The sequence below is a fragment of the Nerophis ophidion genome, linkage group LG10 (assembly GCF_033978795.1).
Source record: "Nerophis ophidion isolate RoL-2023_Sa linkage group LG10, RoL_Noph_v1.0, whole genome shotgun sequence".
In the NCBI taxonomy this organism is placed as follows: Eukaryota; Metazoa; Chordata; class Actinopteri; order Syngnathiformes; family Syngnathidae; genus Nerophis; species Nerophis ophidion.
In genome coordinates this window covers 60,173,402-60,190,338 of record NC_084620.1, presented here as the reverse complement: position 1 = coordinate 60,190,338, position 16,937 = coordinate 60,173,402, and the positions used below count along the sequence as shown (strand labels likewise).

At 42.6% G+C, this 16,937-nt stretch overlaps 1 protein-coding gene across 1 annotated transcript in view; it reads right to left on the bottom strand.

Annotated features, from left to right (window-relative positions):
• Nucleotides 1-16,937, bottom strand: part of ccdc146 (coiled-coil domain containing 146) — a 110,092-nt gene that overhangs the window by 48,431 nt on the left and 44,724 nt on the right. Inside the window, exons 3-9 of the mRNA XM_061914304.1 lie at nt 15,799-15,881; nt 11,863-12,078; nt 9,675-9,732; nt 8,233-8,318; nt 8,004-8,097; nt 7,835-7,908; nt 7,292-7,519 (exon numbers count right to left, since the gene is read on the bottom strand). Of these exons, the coding sequence (XP_061770288.1) occupies nt 7,292-7,519; nt 7,835-7,908; nt 8,004-8,097; nt 8,233-8,318; nt 9,675-9,732; nt 11,863-12,078; nt 15,799-15,881 (839 nt within the window). The remainder of the gene's footprint in view (nt 1-7,291; nt 7,520-7,834; nt 7,909-8,003; nt 8,098-8,232; nt 8,319-9,674; nt 9,733-11,862; nt 12,079-15,798; nt 15,882-16,937) is intronic.

Genomic DNA, 16,937 nt, shown 5'->3' with positions numbered 1-16,937 from the left:
AATCCGGGGAGATGGGATGTGAATGGAGGAGGGTATTAGTAAAGTGTTGAAGTTGCCTGGAGGTGTTGTTTTAGAGCGGTTTTGAAGGAATATAGAGATGCACTTACTTTTATACCGGTTGGGAGTGCATTCCACATTGATGTGGCATAGAAAGAGAATGAGTTAAGACCTTTGTTAGATCGGAATCTGGGTTTAACGTGGTTTGTGGAGCTCCCCCTGGTGTTGTGGTTATGGCGGTCATTTACGTTAAGGAACTAGTTTGACATGTACTTCGGTATCAAGGAGGTGTAGCGGATTTTATAGACTAGGCTCAGTGCAAGTTGTTTGACTCTGTCCTCCACCCTGAGCCAGCCCACTTTGGAGAAGTGGGTTGGATGGAGGTGTGATCTGGGGTGGAGGTCTAAAAGTAACCGGACTAGCTTATTCTGGGATGTTTGGAGTCTAGATTTGAGGGTTTTGGAGGTGCTGGGGTAACAGGAGGTGCAAGCGTAATCGAAGAAGGGTTGAATGAGAGTTCCCGCTAGAACAGGGGTGCCCATTACGTCGATCGCGAGCTACCAGTCGACCGCGGGGGGTGTGTCAGTCGATCTCCAGCCAGGCTTTTAAAAAAAAAGACCTAAAAATTAGTGATCATCAATCTTCACCAAGACGTCACTTAAATGACATTCACGGTACCGGAGGGTCTTGTGAGAGGACGCTGGCTGCTGCAAGATCATTATTATTAAAATATGACCTTGAGGAAGGCGAGAAACACTTTTTATTTCAACAGACTCTCGCGCCGTACCTTCCGTCAAAACTCTAAAGGCCGACTGCACATTTCCTATCTTCACAATAAAAGCCCTGTTTCATGCTGCCTGCGCTAACTAAATACAGAGTCCCGGAAAACTGGCGTGCACAAGCGATCCCTCAGAAAGCTGGCGTGCACATCACTTGTGCACGCCAGCTTTCCGAGACTCTTATTTTGTTAGCGCAGGCAGCATGAAGCAGGGCTTTTATTGTGACGATAGGAAATGTGCAGTCGGCCTTTAGAGTTTTGACGGAAGGGACGGCGCGAAAGTCTGTTGAAATAAAAAGTGTTTCTCGCCTTCCTCTCTGTCATTTTTTCATAATAATGAACTGGCAGCAGCCAGCGTCATCTCACAAGACCTTCGGGTGCCGTGAATGTCAATCAAGCAAGCTACGGAATTTGCCGCCAATGTTTTTCTTGTAAAGTGTATGGAAGCTGAATGAATTAGATGCCAAAAACCAACCACTTTCATGTGGTATTGTACAGAAAGGACAACTTTTTTCCTCCTCCATTTGAAAATGTGGGCGTTATCATTACTGTCTGATTCCAATCAATGCAAGTCATCAGAATCAGGTAATACACCAACTTCTATTCTTGTCTTCGTGAAAGAAAGACATCTATATGTGTTACACATGCTTGTATTATCATTAAACACAATTAACTTGTTTACAAAAATGTCTCTTTCAAAAATAAATAAATATAAATGATATATATAAATGAGGTAGATCCCCTCGAGTTGGTCAATTGAAAAGTAGCTCGCCTGCAGAAAAAGTGTGGGCACCCCTGCGCTAGAATCTTCAAGGTGCTTTTGTTGACCAGAGAGGAGATTCTGTAGAGGAATCTCGTTCTTTGGTTGACCTTTTTGATCACCTTGGTTGCCATTTTATCACAGGAAAGATTAGCCTCTAGAATGGAACCTAGGTAGGTGATCTCATCTTTCCTGGTGATAACAATGTCACCCACTTTTATAGTGAAGTCACTGACCTTCTTAAGTTTGATATGGGACCCAAATAGGATGGATTCCGTTTTACCTAAGTGTATGGATAGCTTGTTGTCGGCAAGCCAGGTGCAAATATTGAGGAGTTCAGCACTGAGGATTTGTTCCACCTGTGACTTGTCCTTACCAGATACCAGATACACTGTTGATTTGTTTCAACGCACAGTAGTGTGTAAATGTAATCCTGTATAATATTTATCCAGCAATGGTCACGTGGTGACCATTTTGGGCCGAGCCATCCGTGTTTGAGAAACAAAAGGACATTTTTTTATTGAATACCGTATTTTTCGGATTAAAGATGCAGTTTTTATCATTGTTTGGCCAGGGGTCAGATTTATACTCTGGAACAGGGGTAGGGAACCTAAAATGTTGAAAGAGCCATATTGGACCAAAAATACAAAAACAAATATGTCTGGAGCCGCAAAAAAATAAAAGCCATATTCCATACAGATAGTGTCATGAGATATAAATTGAATTATTAGGACTTAAAGGAAACTAAATGAGCTCAAATATAACTACAAATGAGGTATAATGATGCAATATGTACATACAGCTAGCCTAAATAGCATGTTAGCATCGATTAGCTTGCAGTCAATTATGTCTGATTAGCACACTCCACTTGAGTCAATAACGTCAACAAAACTCACCTTTGTGGATTCACGCACAAGTTAAAAGTTTGGTGGACAAAATGAGACAGAAAAAAAAGTGGCGTCTGAGAAAGTCGGAGAAAGTTGTACATGTAAACGAACATGGGTGAGTTCAAGGACCGCCAAAATGAGTAGGACAAAACGGCGCTCGCCAAATACTCGAATCAGTGAAGCGTGTTTAATAAAAACAGTGTGCTTTGTAACAATTAGGGAGGTTCGTGTCATGTTTGTCGTCCGACAGAAACTATATTAAAACAAAAAATTTATTTTTTATATTATTTTCCCCTCATCTTTTTCCAATTTTCATACATTTTTGAAAAAGCTCCAGAGAGCCACTAGGGTGGCACTAAAGAGCCGCTCTAGAGCCGGATGTGGCCCTTTTGATGACTGCATCTGGCTCTCACATAAATCTTAGCTGACATTGCTTAACACGATAAGTAATGAATAATTGGTAATCACAATGTTAAAAATAACGTTTAAAAATATAAAACATTCTCATGCATTTTAATCCATCCATCCGTTTTCCTACCGCACCTGTTCAAGAAATAATGTTATTAAAAAGAATTAGACTTATTATACTCTAAAAATGTTACTTAAAGGGGAACATTATCAGCAGACCTATGTAAGCGTCAATATATACCTTGATGGTGCAGAAAAAAAGACCATATATTTTTTTAACCGATTTCCGGACTCTAAATGGGTGAATTTTGACGAATTAAACGCCTTTCGGTTTATCGAGGTAATACAGCCGCCATTGTCATTTTCAACACATTACAAACACCGGGTCTCAGCTCTGTTATTTTCCGTTTTTTCGACAATTTTTTGGAACCTTGGAGACATCATGCCTCGTGGGTGTGTTGTCGGAGGGTGTAACAACACTAACAGGGAGGGATTCAAGTTGCACCACTGGCCCGTAGATGCGAAAGTGTCTTCCGCCAGACCCCCATTGAATGTACCAAAGTGTCTTCACATTTTACCGGCGATGACAGACATGGCACAGAGATGTATGGATAACCTGCAGATGCATTTGCAACGATAAAGTCAACGAAATCACAAAGGTGAGTTTTGTTGATGTTGACTTATGTGCTAATCAGACATATTTGGTTGCGGCGTGACTGCCAGCTAATCGATGCTAACATGCTATTTACCGGCGGTGCTAAAGCAGACATGGCACAGAGATGTATGGATAACCTGCAGATGCATTTGTAACTATAAAGTCAACGAATTCACAAAGGTGAGTTTTGTTGATGATGACTGCCAGCTAATTGATGCTAACATGCTATGCTCATCGATGCTAACATGCTATTTACCGGTGGTGCTAAAGCAGACATGGCACAGAGATGTATGGATAACCTGCAGATGCATTTGCAACGATAAATTCAACAAAATCACAAAGGTGAGTTTTGTTGATGTTGACTTATGTGCTAATCAGACATATTTGGTTGCGGCGTGACTGCCAGCTAATCGATGCTAACATGCTACGCTAATCGGTGCTAACATGCTATTTACCACCGGCGGTGTTAAAGCAGACATGGCACAGAGATGTATGGATAACCTGCAGATGCATTTGCAACTATATTACGTTTCCTTCCACCCACATTTAGTGCAAAAAAAAACACTTACCAATCGACGGATTTAAGTTGCTCCAGTGTCACGAGATGCGAAAGTCCTGATCGTTTGGTCCGCACATTTTACCGGCGATGCTAACGCAGCTATTCGGCCATGCTATGGCTATGAATAGCGTCAATAGCTATTCGCTCAATAGCTTCAGTTTCTTCTTCAATATTTTCATACTCCAACCATCTGTTTAAATACATGCGTAATCTGTTGAATCGCTTAAGTCGCTGAAATCAGAGTCCGAATCCGAGCTAATGTCGCTATATCTTGCTGTGGTATTCGCCGTTGTTTGTTTACATTGGCAGCACTGTATGACCTCACAGGGAAAATGGATAGTCGCATCGCAAATAGCGAAAATCAAGCACTTTAAAGCTTTTTTTAGGGATATTCGGGGACCGGTAAAATTTTGAACAAATTTTAAAAAAATACAACAAGCCACTGGGAACTGATTTGTATTGATTTTAACCCTTTTGAAATTGTGATAATGTTCCCCTTTAAAAAATGCACGCATTTAGTTGTTCATCCATCCATCCATTTTCTACTGCTTGTCCCTTTTTGGTGACAACTGAAACCATCCTGTCCAGACTCAGAAAACCTGGTATAGTTGGAACTGCGACAGACGATGACTCTGACATAAGCGACGTACCGATAGAAGAGGAAGCGACGCGGTGTCTACCTTTGGAGTTGGCAGAGTTGTTTAGAAGCGACACCGAGGACGAAGATTTCATGGGATTTATGGATTAGGAGTGACAGATTGTTTGGTAAAGGGATAGCATGTTCTATATGTTATAGTTATTTGAATGACTCTTACCATAATATGTTAGGTTAACATAGCAGGCACATTCTCAGTTGGTTATTTATGTGTCACATATCCTTATATACAGCCATCTTCTTCCCCAGCCACTTAGTCCAGCTCTTCCCGGGGGATCCCGAGGCGTTCCCGGGCCAGCCGGGAGACATAGTCTTCCCAACGTGTCCTGGGTCTTCCCCGTGGCCTCCTACCAGTTGGACGTGCCCTAAACACCTCCCTAGGGAGGCGTTCAGGAGCCATCCTGACCAGATGCCCGAACCACCTCATCTGGCACCTCTCCATGTGGAGGAGCAGCGGCTTTACTTTGAGTTCCTCCCGGATGGCAGAGCTTCTCACCCTATCTCTAAGGGAGAGGAAACTCATTTCAGCCGCTTGTACCCGTGATCTTATCTTTTCGGTCATGACCCAAAGCTCATGACCATAGGTGAGGATGGGAACGTAGATCAACCGGTAAATTGAGAGCTTTGCCTTCCGGCTCAGCTCCTTCTTCACCACGACGGATCGGTACAACGTCCGCATTACTGAAGACGCCACACCGATCCGCCTGTCCATCTCACTGTCAAGACTCTGAGGTACTTTAACTCCTCCACTTGGGGCGTATATACAAACCCTGTTTCCATGTGAGTTGGGAAATTGTGTTAGATGTAAATATAAACAGAATACAATGATTTGCAAATCCTTTTCAAGCCATATTCAGTTGAATATGTTACAAAGACAACATATTTGATGTTCAAACTCATAAACAATTTTTTTTTGCAAATAATCATTAACTTTAGAATTTGATGCCAGCAACACGTGACACAGACGTTGGGAAAGGTGGCAATAAATACTGATAAAGTTGAGGAATGCTCATCAAACACTTATTTGGACCATCCCACAGGTGTGCAGGCTAATTGGGAACAGGTGGGTGCCATGATTGGCTATAAAAACAGATTCCCAAAAAATGCTCAGTCCTTCACAAGAAAGGATGGGGCGAGGTACACCCCTTTGTCCACAACTGTGTGAGCAAATAGTCAAACAGTTTAAGAACAACCTTTCTCAAAGTGCAATTGCAAGAAATTTAGGGATTTCAACATCTACGCTCCATAATATCATCAAAAGGTTCATAGAATCTGGAGAAATCACTCCACGTAAGCGGCATGGCCGGAAACCAACATTGAATGACCGTGACCTTCCATCCCTCAGACGGCACTGTATCAAAAACCCACATCAATCTCTACGGGATATCACTTCAGAAAACCACTGTCACTAAATACAGTTATTCGCTACATCTGTAAGTGCAAGTTAAAGCTCTACTATGCAAAGCGAAAGCCATTTATCAACAACATCCAGAAACGCCGCCGGCTTCTCTGGGCCCGAGATAATCTAAGATGGACTGATGCAAAGTGGAAAAGTGTTCTGTGGTCTGACGAGTCCACATTTCAAATTTTTTTTGTAAATATTAGACATCCGGACCAAAGGGGAAGTGAACCATCCAGACTGTTATCGGCACAAAGTTGAAAAGCCAGCATGTGTGATGGTATGGGGGTGCATTAGTGCCCAAGGCATGGGTAACTTACACATCTGTGAAGGGACCATTAATGCTGAAAGGTACATACAGGTTTTGGAACAACATATGCTGCCATCTAAGCGCCGTCTTTTTCACGGACGCCCCTGCTTATTTCAGCAAGACAATGCCAAGCCACATTCAGCACGTGTTACAACAGTGTGGCTTTGTAAAAAAAAGAGTGCGGGTACTTTCCTAGCCCGCCTGCAGTCCAGACCTGTCTCCCATGGAAAATGTGTGGCGCATTATGAAGCATAAAATACGACAGGGGAGACCCCGGAATGTTGAACGACTGAAGCTCTACATAAAACAAGAATGGGAAAGAATTCCACTTTCAAAGCTTCAACAATTAGTTTCCTCAGTTCCCAAACGTTTATTAAGTGTTGTTAAAAGAAAAGGTGATGTAACACAGTGGTGAACATGCCCTTTCCCAACTACTTTGGCACGTGTTGCAGCCATGAAATTCTAAGGTAATTATTATTTGCAAACAAAAAATTTAGTTTTTAAGTTTGAACATGAAATATGTTGTGTTTGTAGCATATTCAACTGAATATGGGTTGAAAAGGAATTGCAAATCATTGTATTCTGTTTATATTTACATCTAACACAATTTCCCAACAGGGTTTGTATTTATGCCTCATATAACGTACACTTATTCAGCCTGTTGTTCACTATTATTTATTTATTTTACATTGCCTTTCAAATGTCTATTCTTGGTGTTGGATTTTATCAAATAAATTTCCCCCCAAAAATGCGACTTATATGTGTTTTTTTCCTTCTTTATTATGCATTTTTGGCCGGTGCGACTTATACTCAGGAGCGACTTATGATGGGAAAAATACGGTACTTTTCTGGCAGTGTCAATCCCAGCACTCAACAATCGTACCTGTGCCCCATAAGCTCCGCCTCCTCTTCCCTGCTGACCTCCTGCTCCTTCTCCAGCTGCCCACACCTCCTCTCAAAGGCCTCCACTTGAGCCTTGAGAGCCTGCAGCTCCCTGGCGAGCGCCTCCTTTTGAGCCCCGAGGAGGCGGTTGTGCTCCTTCACCTCCCCGGCTTGCCGCTTCATGTCGGAAACCTCGGCGTCCATCGCTTCTAGCAACTTCACTGCGGCTCTAAAAAGAAAAAACAAACAAAGAAACTACTTCACTCTTGGTACTCAGGGCAATTACAACTTCACACCTTCAGTGTGAAACATCACTGTAGATTGAAGCAAATGTTTTATTAGGCACCGCCGCGTCGTTCTCTCCTTTAATGAACAGTTTGATAGTCGAGGGCAATGTGGAAGTGTGCATCAAGTAACGAATTGAGCCATTTCTGTTTTCTTGTTCTGCAGTCTAAGCGGCTCATTTAGAGTTGATATCCCGGGCGTTTGGAACATTTCCTGCAATTATTGGATACAAATTGTGAGCGTTGTCTCCTGCACTCACTCCCTCTTGGAGCGTCTCCCCCCAATCTCTTTTAAAATCTGCTCAGGTGCGGCGAGGAGCTGAGCTTTCTCGGCCTTGCAACACACAGAGGAGAGAGAGAGGAGGCAGATTTGTTATTTTATTAATGGCGGGGTGGAAGCGATGCCCACTCGCTGTCTCGCACACACACCTCTTTGAGCTGGAGGATTTTCCTCATGTCTTCCAGCTCCTTCTGTTCCTGCAATAACTGCGTTTGATGGGTTGCCATATCGTCCATCAGACTTCTGTGGAAACACGTAGCAAGTACACAATCTCCCAAAACGGTTCGTACATAATTAATAGCTGCGCAGGCCCTTTTTACAAAAACAAAACAAACAAAACCACCAATAGAGAAAATGTGCATATGAGAAAATGAATACCTGACTTCACCCCGTCTTTGGGCCACCTCTTTTTGAAGTTTCCCACATTTATCCTGGAGGGTCTTTGTGGTGTTCTCCATCTCCTCCTGCATGATACAAAAACAGATGAATTACCGTATTTTTCGGAGTATAAGTCGCAGCTGCCGAAAATGCATAATAAAGAAGGAAAAAAACATATATACCGTATTTCCTGGAATTGCTGCCGGGGCGCTAATTCATTTAAAACCTCTTCTCACTCCGGCGCTTACCAAAGGCATGCGGTAAATTTAGGCCTGCGCTTATAAATTTGAGTGTGATGTAAGGATACCATCATGAAAAGCACATTTAATAAAAAAAACGTTATTATGGTCTTACCTTTACTTATAAATGAAGTCCATGCACAGCTCCTTCTGATCAAAAGCATCGATAACTTGTTTATAGAAGTCTTCCTTATCTTTCTTCAGTTTTAAAAGTCTCTCTGTCTCGATGGAGATCTTCCTTTATTACCTCCTGCTTCGATTGAAAGTCCAGTTTAGAAAACTGTTTTATTTTAGATATGTAATTCTCCATGTTAAAAGTGCAAACGAGAGGAAAAAATAAACGATCGCTGCTCACTCTTTATCTTTCTTCAGTTTTAAAAGTCTCTCTGTCTCGATGGAGATCTTCCTTTATTACCTCCTGCTTGGATTGAAAGTCCAGTTTACAAAACAGTTTTATTTTAGATATATAATCCTCCATGTTAAAAGTGCAAGCGAGAGGAAAAAATAAACTCTTGCTGCTTGTTGTCACTTCTTCTGCAGCCGAGTAGTCGCAAGAAGGATCACTAGCGCCCTGTACCACCAGGAGGCGGGAGTCATTCAATGACTCATATTTGACACACGCAGCTACGGTATATTAATAAAACATAGCTGCTTACTGTTCTTTTTAGCATATTCAATAGCTTGGAAATTAAATCCTACTGAATAGCTCTTAATCTTCTTCCCGTTATGCGATTTCAAATGATTGAAATCAGCCTCCTCCATTTTGAAAATGATGACAGGTGAAGTGTCACTCGTGACGTGACGAGTTTGACCCGGTGGAAATTCTAGGCATATGCTAATTATTTTGCAAAACGAGTTTGAACTGGCGGAAATTCTAGTCATGCGCTAATAACAATAATATTTTGCGAAACAAGTTTGACCCGGCGGTAATTCTAGGCAGGCGCATACTATATACCCGGCCCGGCGGCAATTCAAGGAAATACGGTAATCGTGATTTCCTTCCCACGATATATCGAGTGCATCGATATATCGTCCATTCATTTGGGGTTTGTAAATTGTATGTGCTAGTGTATGAATACACTACACAAATTTATTAAGGTCCACTCTTCATGATTTCTAACAGGATGAATGGAAGTTAAAAATCCACCTCTCTCAGGCAAAAATCTCAGTAACTCCACCTGACAGCTGCTGTGATGAACTTACATCAGGTTGCAGCGGAATGTTGTTCTCCTTCAGCAGATACCGCTTCTCTTCCCGGAGACTGCAAACAAGGGTGAGGTAAGGTGAGGCATGTCTGCAACGAGGGGACGGACTACAAAGTGGATGTTATTTTTGTATTTTTTTCTTCTAAATAAAGGTGGTCACAGGACTGAATGTTCCGGAAGCGGCGGTGCATGTTATCATGTTGCCTGGCAGTGTTCCCGTGACCTCAGCCTGACTCCAGTGGAACAAAAAAATATGTTCTTTTCCATTTCTCTGGGTGAGTCTGACCCTTTGGACGCAGCGATAGTGGCGGCGGGAGATTTGGAGGAAGGAAAAGCGAGGCCTGCGGCAGAATTGAGGAAAGTGGCCGGTGACAACTGAGAGTAAGAGAGAGAGAGAGAGAGAGAGAGAGAGAGAGAGAGAGAGTGGAGCGGGAATAACCCCCATGCTGAAGTCAAAGCGCTCAAACAAATAAAACACTTTGCAGGGAGGAAATGTTCAATTCCACCGGCAACTGTTGTTTGGATGAACTGTGTGATTAACGTACAAACCCTGTTTCCATTTGAGTTGGGAAATTGTGTTAGATGTAAATATAAACAGAATACAATGATTTGCAAATCCTTTTCAAGCCATATTCAGTTGAATATGCTACAAAGACAACATATTTGATGTTCAAACTCATAAACTTATTATTTTTTTGCAAATAATAATTAACTTAGAATTTCATGGCTGCAACACGTGACAAAGTAGTTGGGAAAGGGCATGTTCACCACTGTGTTACATCACCTTTTCTTTTAACAACACTCAATAAACGTTTGGGAACTGAGGAAACTAATTGTTGAAGCTTTGAAAGTGGAATTATTTCCCATTCTTGTTTTATGTAGAGCTTCAGTCCTTCAACAGTCCGGGGTCTCCGCTGTCGTATTTTACGCTTCATAATATGCCACACATTTTCCATGGCAGACAGGTCTGGACTGCAGGCAGGCCAGGAACGTACCCGCACTCTTTTTTTAAGAAGCCACACTGTTGTAGCACGTGCTGAATGTGGCTTGGCATTGTCTTGCTGAAATAAGCAGGGGCGTCCATGAAAAAGACGGCGCTTAGATGGCAGCATATGTTGTTCCAACAGCTGTATGTACCTTTCAGCATTAATGGTGCCTTCACAGATGTGTAAGTTACCTATGCCTTGGGCACTAATGCACCCCCATACCATCACACATGCTGGCTTTTACACTTTGCGTCGATAACAGTCTGGATGGTTTGCTTCCCCTTTGGTACGGATGACACAATGTCGAATATTTCAAAAAACTATTTGAAACGTGGACTTGTCAGACCACAGAACACTTTTCAACTTTGCATCAGTCCATCTTAGATGATCTCGGACCCAGAGAAGCCGGCGGCGTTTTTGGATGTTGTTGATAAATGGCTTTCGCTTTGCATAGTAGAGCTTTAACTTGCACTTACAGATGTAGCGAATAACTGTATTTAGTGACAGTGGTTTTCTGAAGTGTTCCTGAGCCCATGTGGTGATATCCTTTAGAGATTGATGTGGGTTTTTGATACAGTGCCGTCTGAGGGATGGAAGGTCACGGTCATTCAATGTTGGTTTCCGGCCATGCCGCTTACGTGGAGTGATTTCTCCAGATTCTCTGAACCTTTTGATGATATTATGGAGCGTAGATTTTGAAATCCCTAAATTTCTTGCAATTGCACTTTGAGAAAAGTTGTTCTTAAACTGTTTGACTATTTGCTCACGCAGTTGTGGACAAAGGGGTGTACCTCGCCCCATCCTTTCTTGTGAAAGACTGAGCATTTTTTTGGGAAGCTGTTTTTCTACCCAATCATGGCACCCACCTGTTCCCAATTAGCCTGCACACCTGTGGGATGTTCCAAATAAGTGTTTGATGAGCATTCCTCAACTTTATCAGTATTTATTGCCACCTTTCTCAACTTCTTTGTCACGTGTTGCTGGCATCAAATTCTAAGTTAATGATTATTTGCAAAAAAAAAAAAAAGTTTATGAGTTTGAACATCAAATATGTTGTCTTTGTAGCATATTCAACTGAATATGGCTTGAAAAGGATTTGCAAATCATTGTATTCTGTTTATATTTACATCCAACACAATTTCCCAACTCATATGGAAACGGGGTTTGTACTTGTCCCAAGCTCCATGAAAAAAGGCTCACCACTTGAGTTGATGCTGGCTCATATAGTTCCTGTCCTCCACTGCTTTCAGTTCTCGGAACGCCTGCAGGAGCCGAAGCCTCAGTCTGTCCGCCTCGCCCGTGGGCTCCTCAGAGGTATTGGGCTCTTCTGTTCTCTCCAAGTCGGCATGAAGCCTCTTCAGGTCGGCACGGAACTTCTTTGTCTCTTCCAAAAGCTTTAACTCTGATTCCTGGGTACTGTTGGAGAAAATAAGGACGTAACCTCATAATTTGACTCTTTTTTTTGAAAAATTTTTTAGACACCGTAGTATTGGTTATCAATGGACTCTGCTGGTGTACCTGTCAAATTGTCCTTAAAGGCCTACTGAAATGAGATGTTCTTATTTAAACGGGGATAGCAGGTCCATTCTATGTGTCATACTTCATCATTTCGCCATATTGCCTTATTTTTGCTGAAAGGATTTAGTAGAGAACATCGATGATAAAGTTGGCAACTTTTGGTCGCTAATAAAAAAGCCTTGCCTGTACCGGAAGTAGCAGACGATGTGCGCGTGACGTCACGGGTTGTGGAGCTCCTCACATCTGAACATTGTTTACAATCATGGCCACCAGCAGCGAGAGCGATTCGGACCGAGAAAGTAACGATATCCCCATTAATTTGAGCGAGGATGAAAGATTTGTGGATGAGGAAAGTGAGAGTGAAGGACTAGAAAAGAAAAAAAAAAGACTACACAGTGGGAGCGATTCAGATGTTATCAAACAAATTTACTAGGATAATTTTGGAAAATCCCTATCTGCTTATTGTGTTACTAGTGTTTTAGTGAGATTATATGGTCGTACCTGTACAACCTGAAGTTAGGCCCCGCACCTTTCTTCAGCACTAGTCAACAAGTGGTGGCGATGCCCATCTCTGCCCTTCGCAAGGACCCCTCTTGGAAACACCATCCATTTTCTACCGCTTATTACCTTTTGGGGTCGCGGGGGGCGCTGGCGCCTATCTCAGCTACAATCGGGCGGAAGGCGGGGTACACCCTGGACAAGTCGCCACCTCATCGCAGGGCCAACACAGATAGATAGACAACATTCGCACTCACATTCACACACTAGGGCCAATTTAGTGTTGCCAATCAAACTATCCCCAGGTGCATGTCTTTGGAGGTGGGAGGAAGCCAGAGTACCCGGAGGGAACCCACGCATTCACAGGGAGAACATGCAAACTCCACACAGAAAGATCCTCAGCCTAGAATTGAACCCAGGACTGCAGGACCTTCGTATTGTGAGGCAGACGCACTAACCCCTCTGCCACCGTGAAGGCCTCTTGGAAACACGATCTTTCGAAATGATCGCTGCGTCATACACTGTACTTTGTGTGTGTGGTCCAATCCAACCGTGTTCGCTTGACCGCTCTGTTCCATAGTAAAGCTTCACCGTCATCTTTCGGGAATGTAAACAATGAAACACCGGCTGTGTTTGTGTTGCTAATAGTGGCTGCAATACACCGCTTCCCACCTACAGCTTTCTTCTTTGACGTCTCCATTATTCATTGAACAAATTGCAAAAGATTCGGCACCACAGATGTCCAGAATACTGTGGAATTATGCGATGAAAAGAGAAGACTTATAGCTGTGAACGGTGCTGGAACAAAATGTCCTCTACAATGCGTGACGTCACGCGCACACGTCATCATACCGAGACGTTTTAGCATGATACTTTCACAAAAAATTTAAAATTGGCATGTGTTGCAATGTTAATATTTCATCATTGATATATAAACTATCAGACTGTGTGGTGGCTAGTAGTGGCTTTCAGTAGGCCTTTAAAAATGTTAGAATGCTATGTCGCGTGGTCACAACTGAGTATTTGGAAGCTCAAAATACAAAACCCAAAACCAGTGAAGTTGGCACGTTGTGTAAATGGTAAATAAAAACAGAATACATTTGCAAATCCTTTTTAACTTACATTAATAGACTGCAAGACAAGATATTTTATTTTGGAACTGAGAAACTTATTTTGTTTGAGTGCAAATAATCATTAACGGCGGTATAGCTCAGTTGGTAGAGTGGCCTTGCCAGCAACTTGAGGGTTGCAGGTTCGATCCCTGCTTCCGCCATCCGAGTCAATGGCGTTGTGTCCTTGGGCAAGACACCTTACCCACCTGCTCCCAGTGCCACCCACACTGCTTTAAATGTAACTTAGATATTGGGTTTCACTATGTAAAGAAGCACTTTGAGTCACTAAAGAAAAAGCGCTATATAAATATAATTCACTTCACTTCAATTTAGTGGCAGCAACACATTCCAAAAAAGTTGGCATAGGCGCATTTTTACCACTGTGTTACATGGCCTTTCCTTTTAACAACACTCAGTCAATGTTTGGGAACTGAGGAGACACATTTATGAAACTTTTCAGGTGGAATTCTGTCCCATTATTTCTTGATGTACAGTCCGGCGTCTCCGTTGTGGTATTTTAGGCTTCATAAGCCACACATTTTCAATGGGAGACAGGTCTGGACTACAGGCAGGCCAGTCTTGTACCCGCACTCTTTTACTATGAAGCCACCCGGTTGTAACATGTGATTTTGCATTGTCTTGCTGAAATAAGCAGGGGCGTCCATGATAACGTTGCTTGGATGACAACATATGTTGTTCCAAAACCTGTATGTACCTTTCAGCATTAATGGTGCCTTCACAGATGTGTAAGTTACCCATGTCTTGGGGACTAATGCACCCCCATACCATCACACATGCTGACTTTTCAACTTTGCACCTATAACAATCCGGATGGTTCTTTTCCTCTTTGTTCCGGAGGACACCACATCCACAGTTTCCAAAAACAATTTGAAATGAGAACTCGTAAGAAAACAGAACACTTTTCAACTTTGCATCAGTCCATCTTGGATGAGCTCAGGCCCAGCCAGGCCGGCGGCATTTCTGGGTGTTGTTGATAAATGGCTTTGGCTTTGCACAGTCGAGTTTTAACTTGCACTCTCAGATGTAGCGACAAACTGTAGTTACTGACAGTGGTTTCCTGAAGTGTTCCTGAGCCCATGTGGTGATATCTTTTACACATATTTGATGCAGTACCGCCTGAGGGATCGAATGTCACGGGCATTGCCGCTTCTGGCAGTGATTTATCCAGATTCTCTGAACTTTTTGATGATATTACGGACCGTAGATGGTGAAATATTTAAATTCCTTGCAATACCTTGTTGAGAAATGTTCTGAAACTGTTCGACAATTTGCTCACGCATTTGTTCACAAAGTGGTGACCCTCGCCCAGTCCTTGTTTGTGAATGACTGAGCAATTCATGTAAGCTGCTTTTATACCCAATCATGGCACCCACCTGTCCCCACTCAGCCTGCTCACCTGTGGGATGTTCCATATAAGTGTTTGATAAGCATTCCTCAACTTTCTCAGTCTTTTTTGCCACTTGTGCCAGCTTTTTTGAAAAATATTGCATGCATCAAATTCGAAATGAGCTGATATTTGCTAAAAATGACCATGTTTTCCAGTTCAAATGTAAAATATTTTGTCTTTGCAGTCTATTCAATTGAATACAAGTTGAAAAGTATTTGCAAATTGTATTTTGTTTTTATTTACAATTTGCATAACGTGCCAACTTCACTGGTTTCGGGGTTTGTACACACCTGTCAACATTTGTACTGTATTTAAATATAAAGGAAACTTTCTGTAAAATAATAGACGGAGAGAAAATACGGGGGAAACACAGAAACAGTGGAATGTCAGGAAAAAATAGAAAAATGTGAGTTTACCGGAAAAATTGTGTTTATAGATATGCCAAATATGCTACAGCAAATAATCTCTCGATATTTTTTGGCACAAAAGTCTGACATCACACCTTCTCCACCTGAGCTTTGCAATCTTTGGCTCCGTCATATCAACGTGAACATTTAAGGGACGAGGACGGTTGTTTCCATTGAAAACAGAGTAGCATACCTCTTGAGGGCTTCACTCATCTCCCTGTAGAGCGCCTTCAACTTGGCCGCTTTGTCTGCACTGATTTTTCCCAACAACAGCATCTGGAAGGCAGAATTCAGACATATCCAGTGAAACTGAAGGCAGACTTTCTCATACTTCCATTTACTTGTGGTGGCCTCGGTCCGCCATAGAAACATTTGGACAATCACAGATTGACTTGGTGCTGCCTTTTGTGTCAGGCTTGCCACTGACAGTTTGTTTTTGTTTTAGTTTTTCTTCCTGTGTGTTTAGTATTTCCTGTCCTTAGTTCCTGTCAGCACTCTTATTTTTGTTCGGCTTCCTGTTTGTCTCCCTGAGTGCTTTGTTTACCCTCAGCTGCGGCTGATTGGCACCTGGCCACACCTGGTGTCAATCGGCCCGCTCCTATTTGTACCTGCTTTGTCTTCCAGTCAGTGCTGGATTATTGTCTTGTAGATGGGGCGGCGTGGCGCAGTGGGAGATTGGCCGTGCGCAACCCGAGGGTCCCTGGTTCAAATCCCACCTAATACCAACCTCGTCACGTCCGTTGTGTCCTGAGCAAGACACTTCACCCTTGCTCCTGATGGGTGCTGGTTGGCGCCTTGCATGGCAGCTCCCTCCATCAGTGTGTGAATGTGTGTGTGAATGTGGAAGTAGTGTCAAAGCGCTTTGAGTACCTTGAAGGTAGAAAAGCGCTATACAAGTACAACCCATTTATATATCATTTAGATGACTTCCGTATTGTCGCTCCTGTCGTGTCGTTTCATGTCGAGTCATTGCAGCGTAGCGGTAAGCTATCTTTCGGTATCTGTTTGTAGCTTACTGTTTTTTGTTCCCTGCTTTATTTTGTTTTCACTCTACAAGTAACGACTTCTGTTTATCTGTTTGCTACCCGCTAGCTTCCACGCTAGGCCCCTTTTTGTTTCTTGCTAGCTTCCATGCTAAAGACCCTTTGTTAGTACCCTTTTGTTTGTTCTTATTCTAATATTTTAATTAAATCGTGTTTTCCTGTTCAATGCCTGCCTCCGTCTCTGCATCTTTGGGTTCGTCACAAACTAACTCTGACATTTTGCCCACCAAACATTGCACTGCTGGGAAGAAAGCGACTTTATCGGCTTATTCGGGATGCTTTTTTTCTT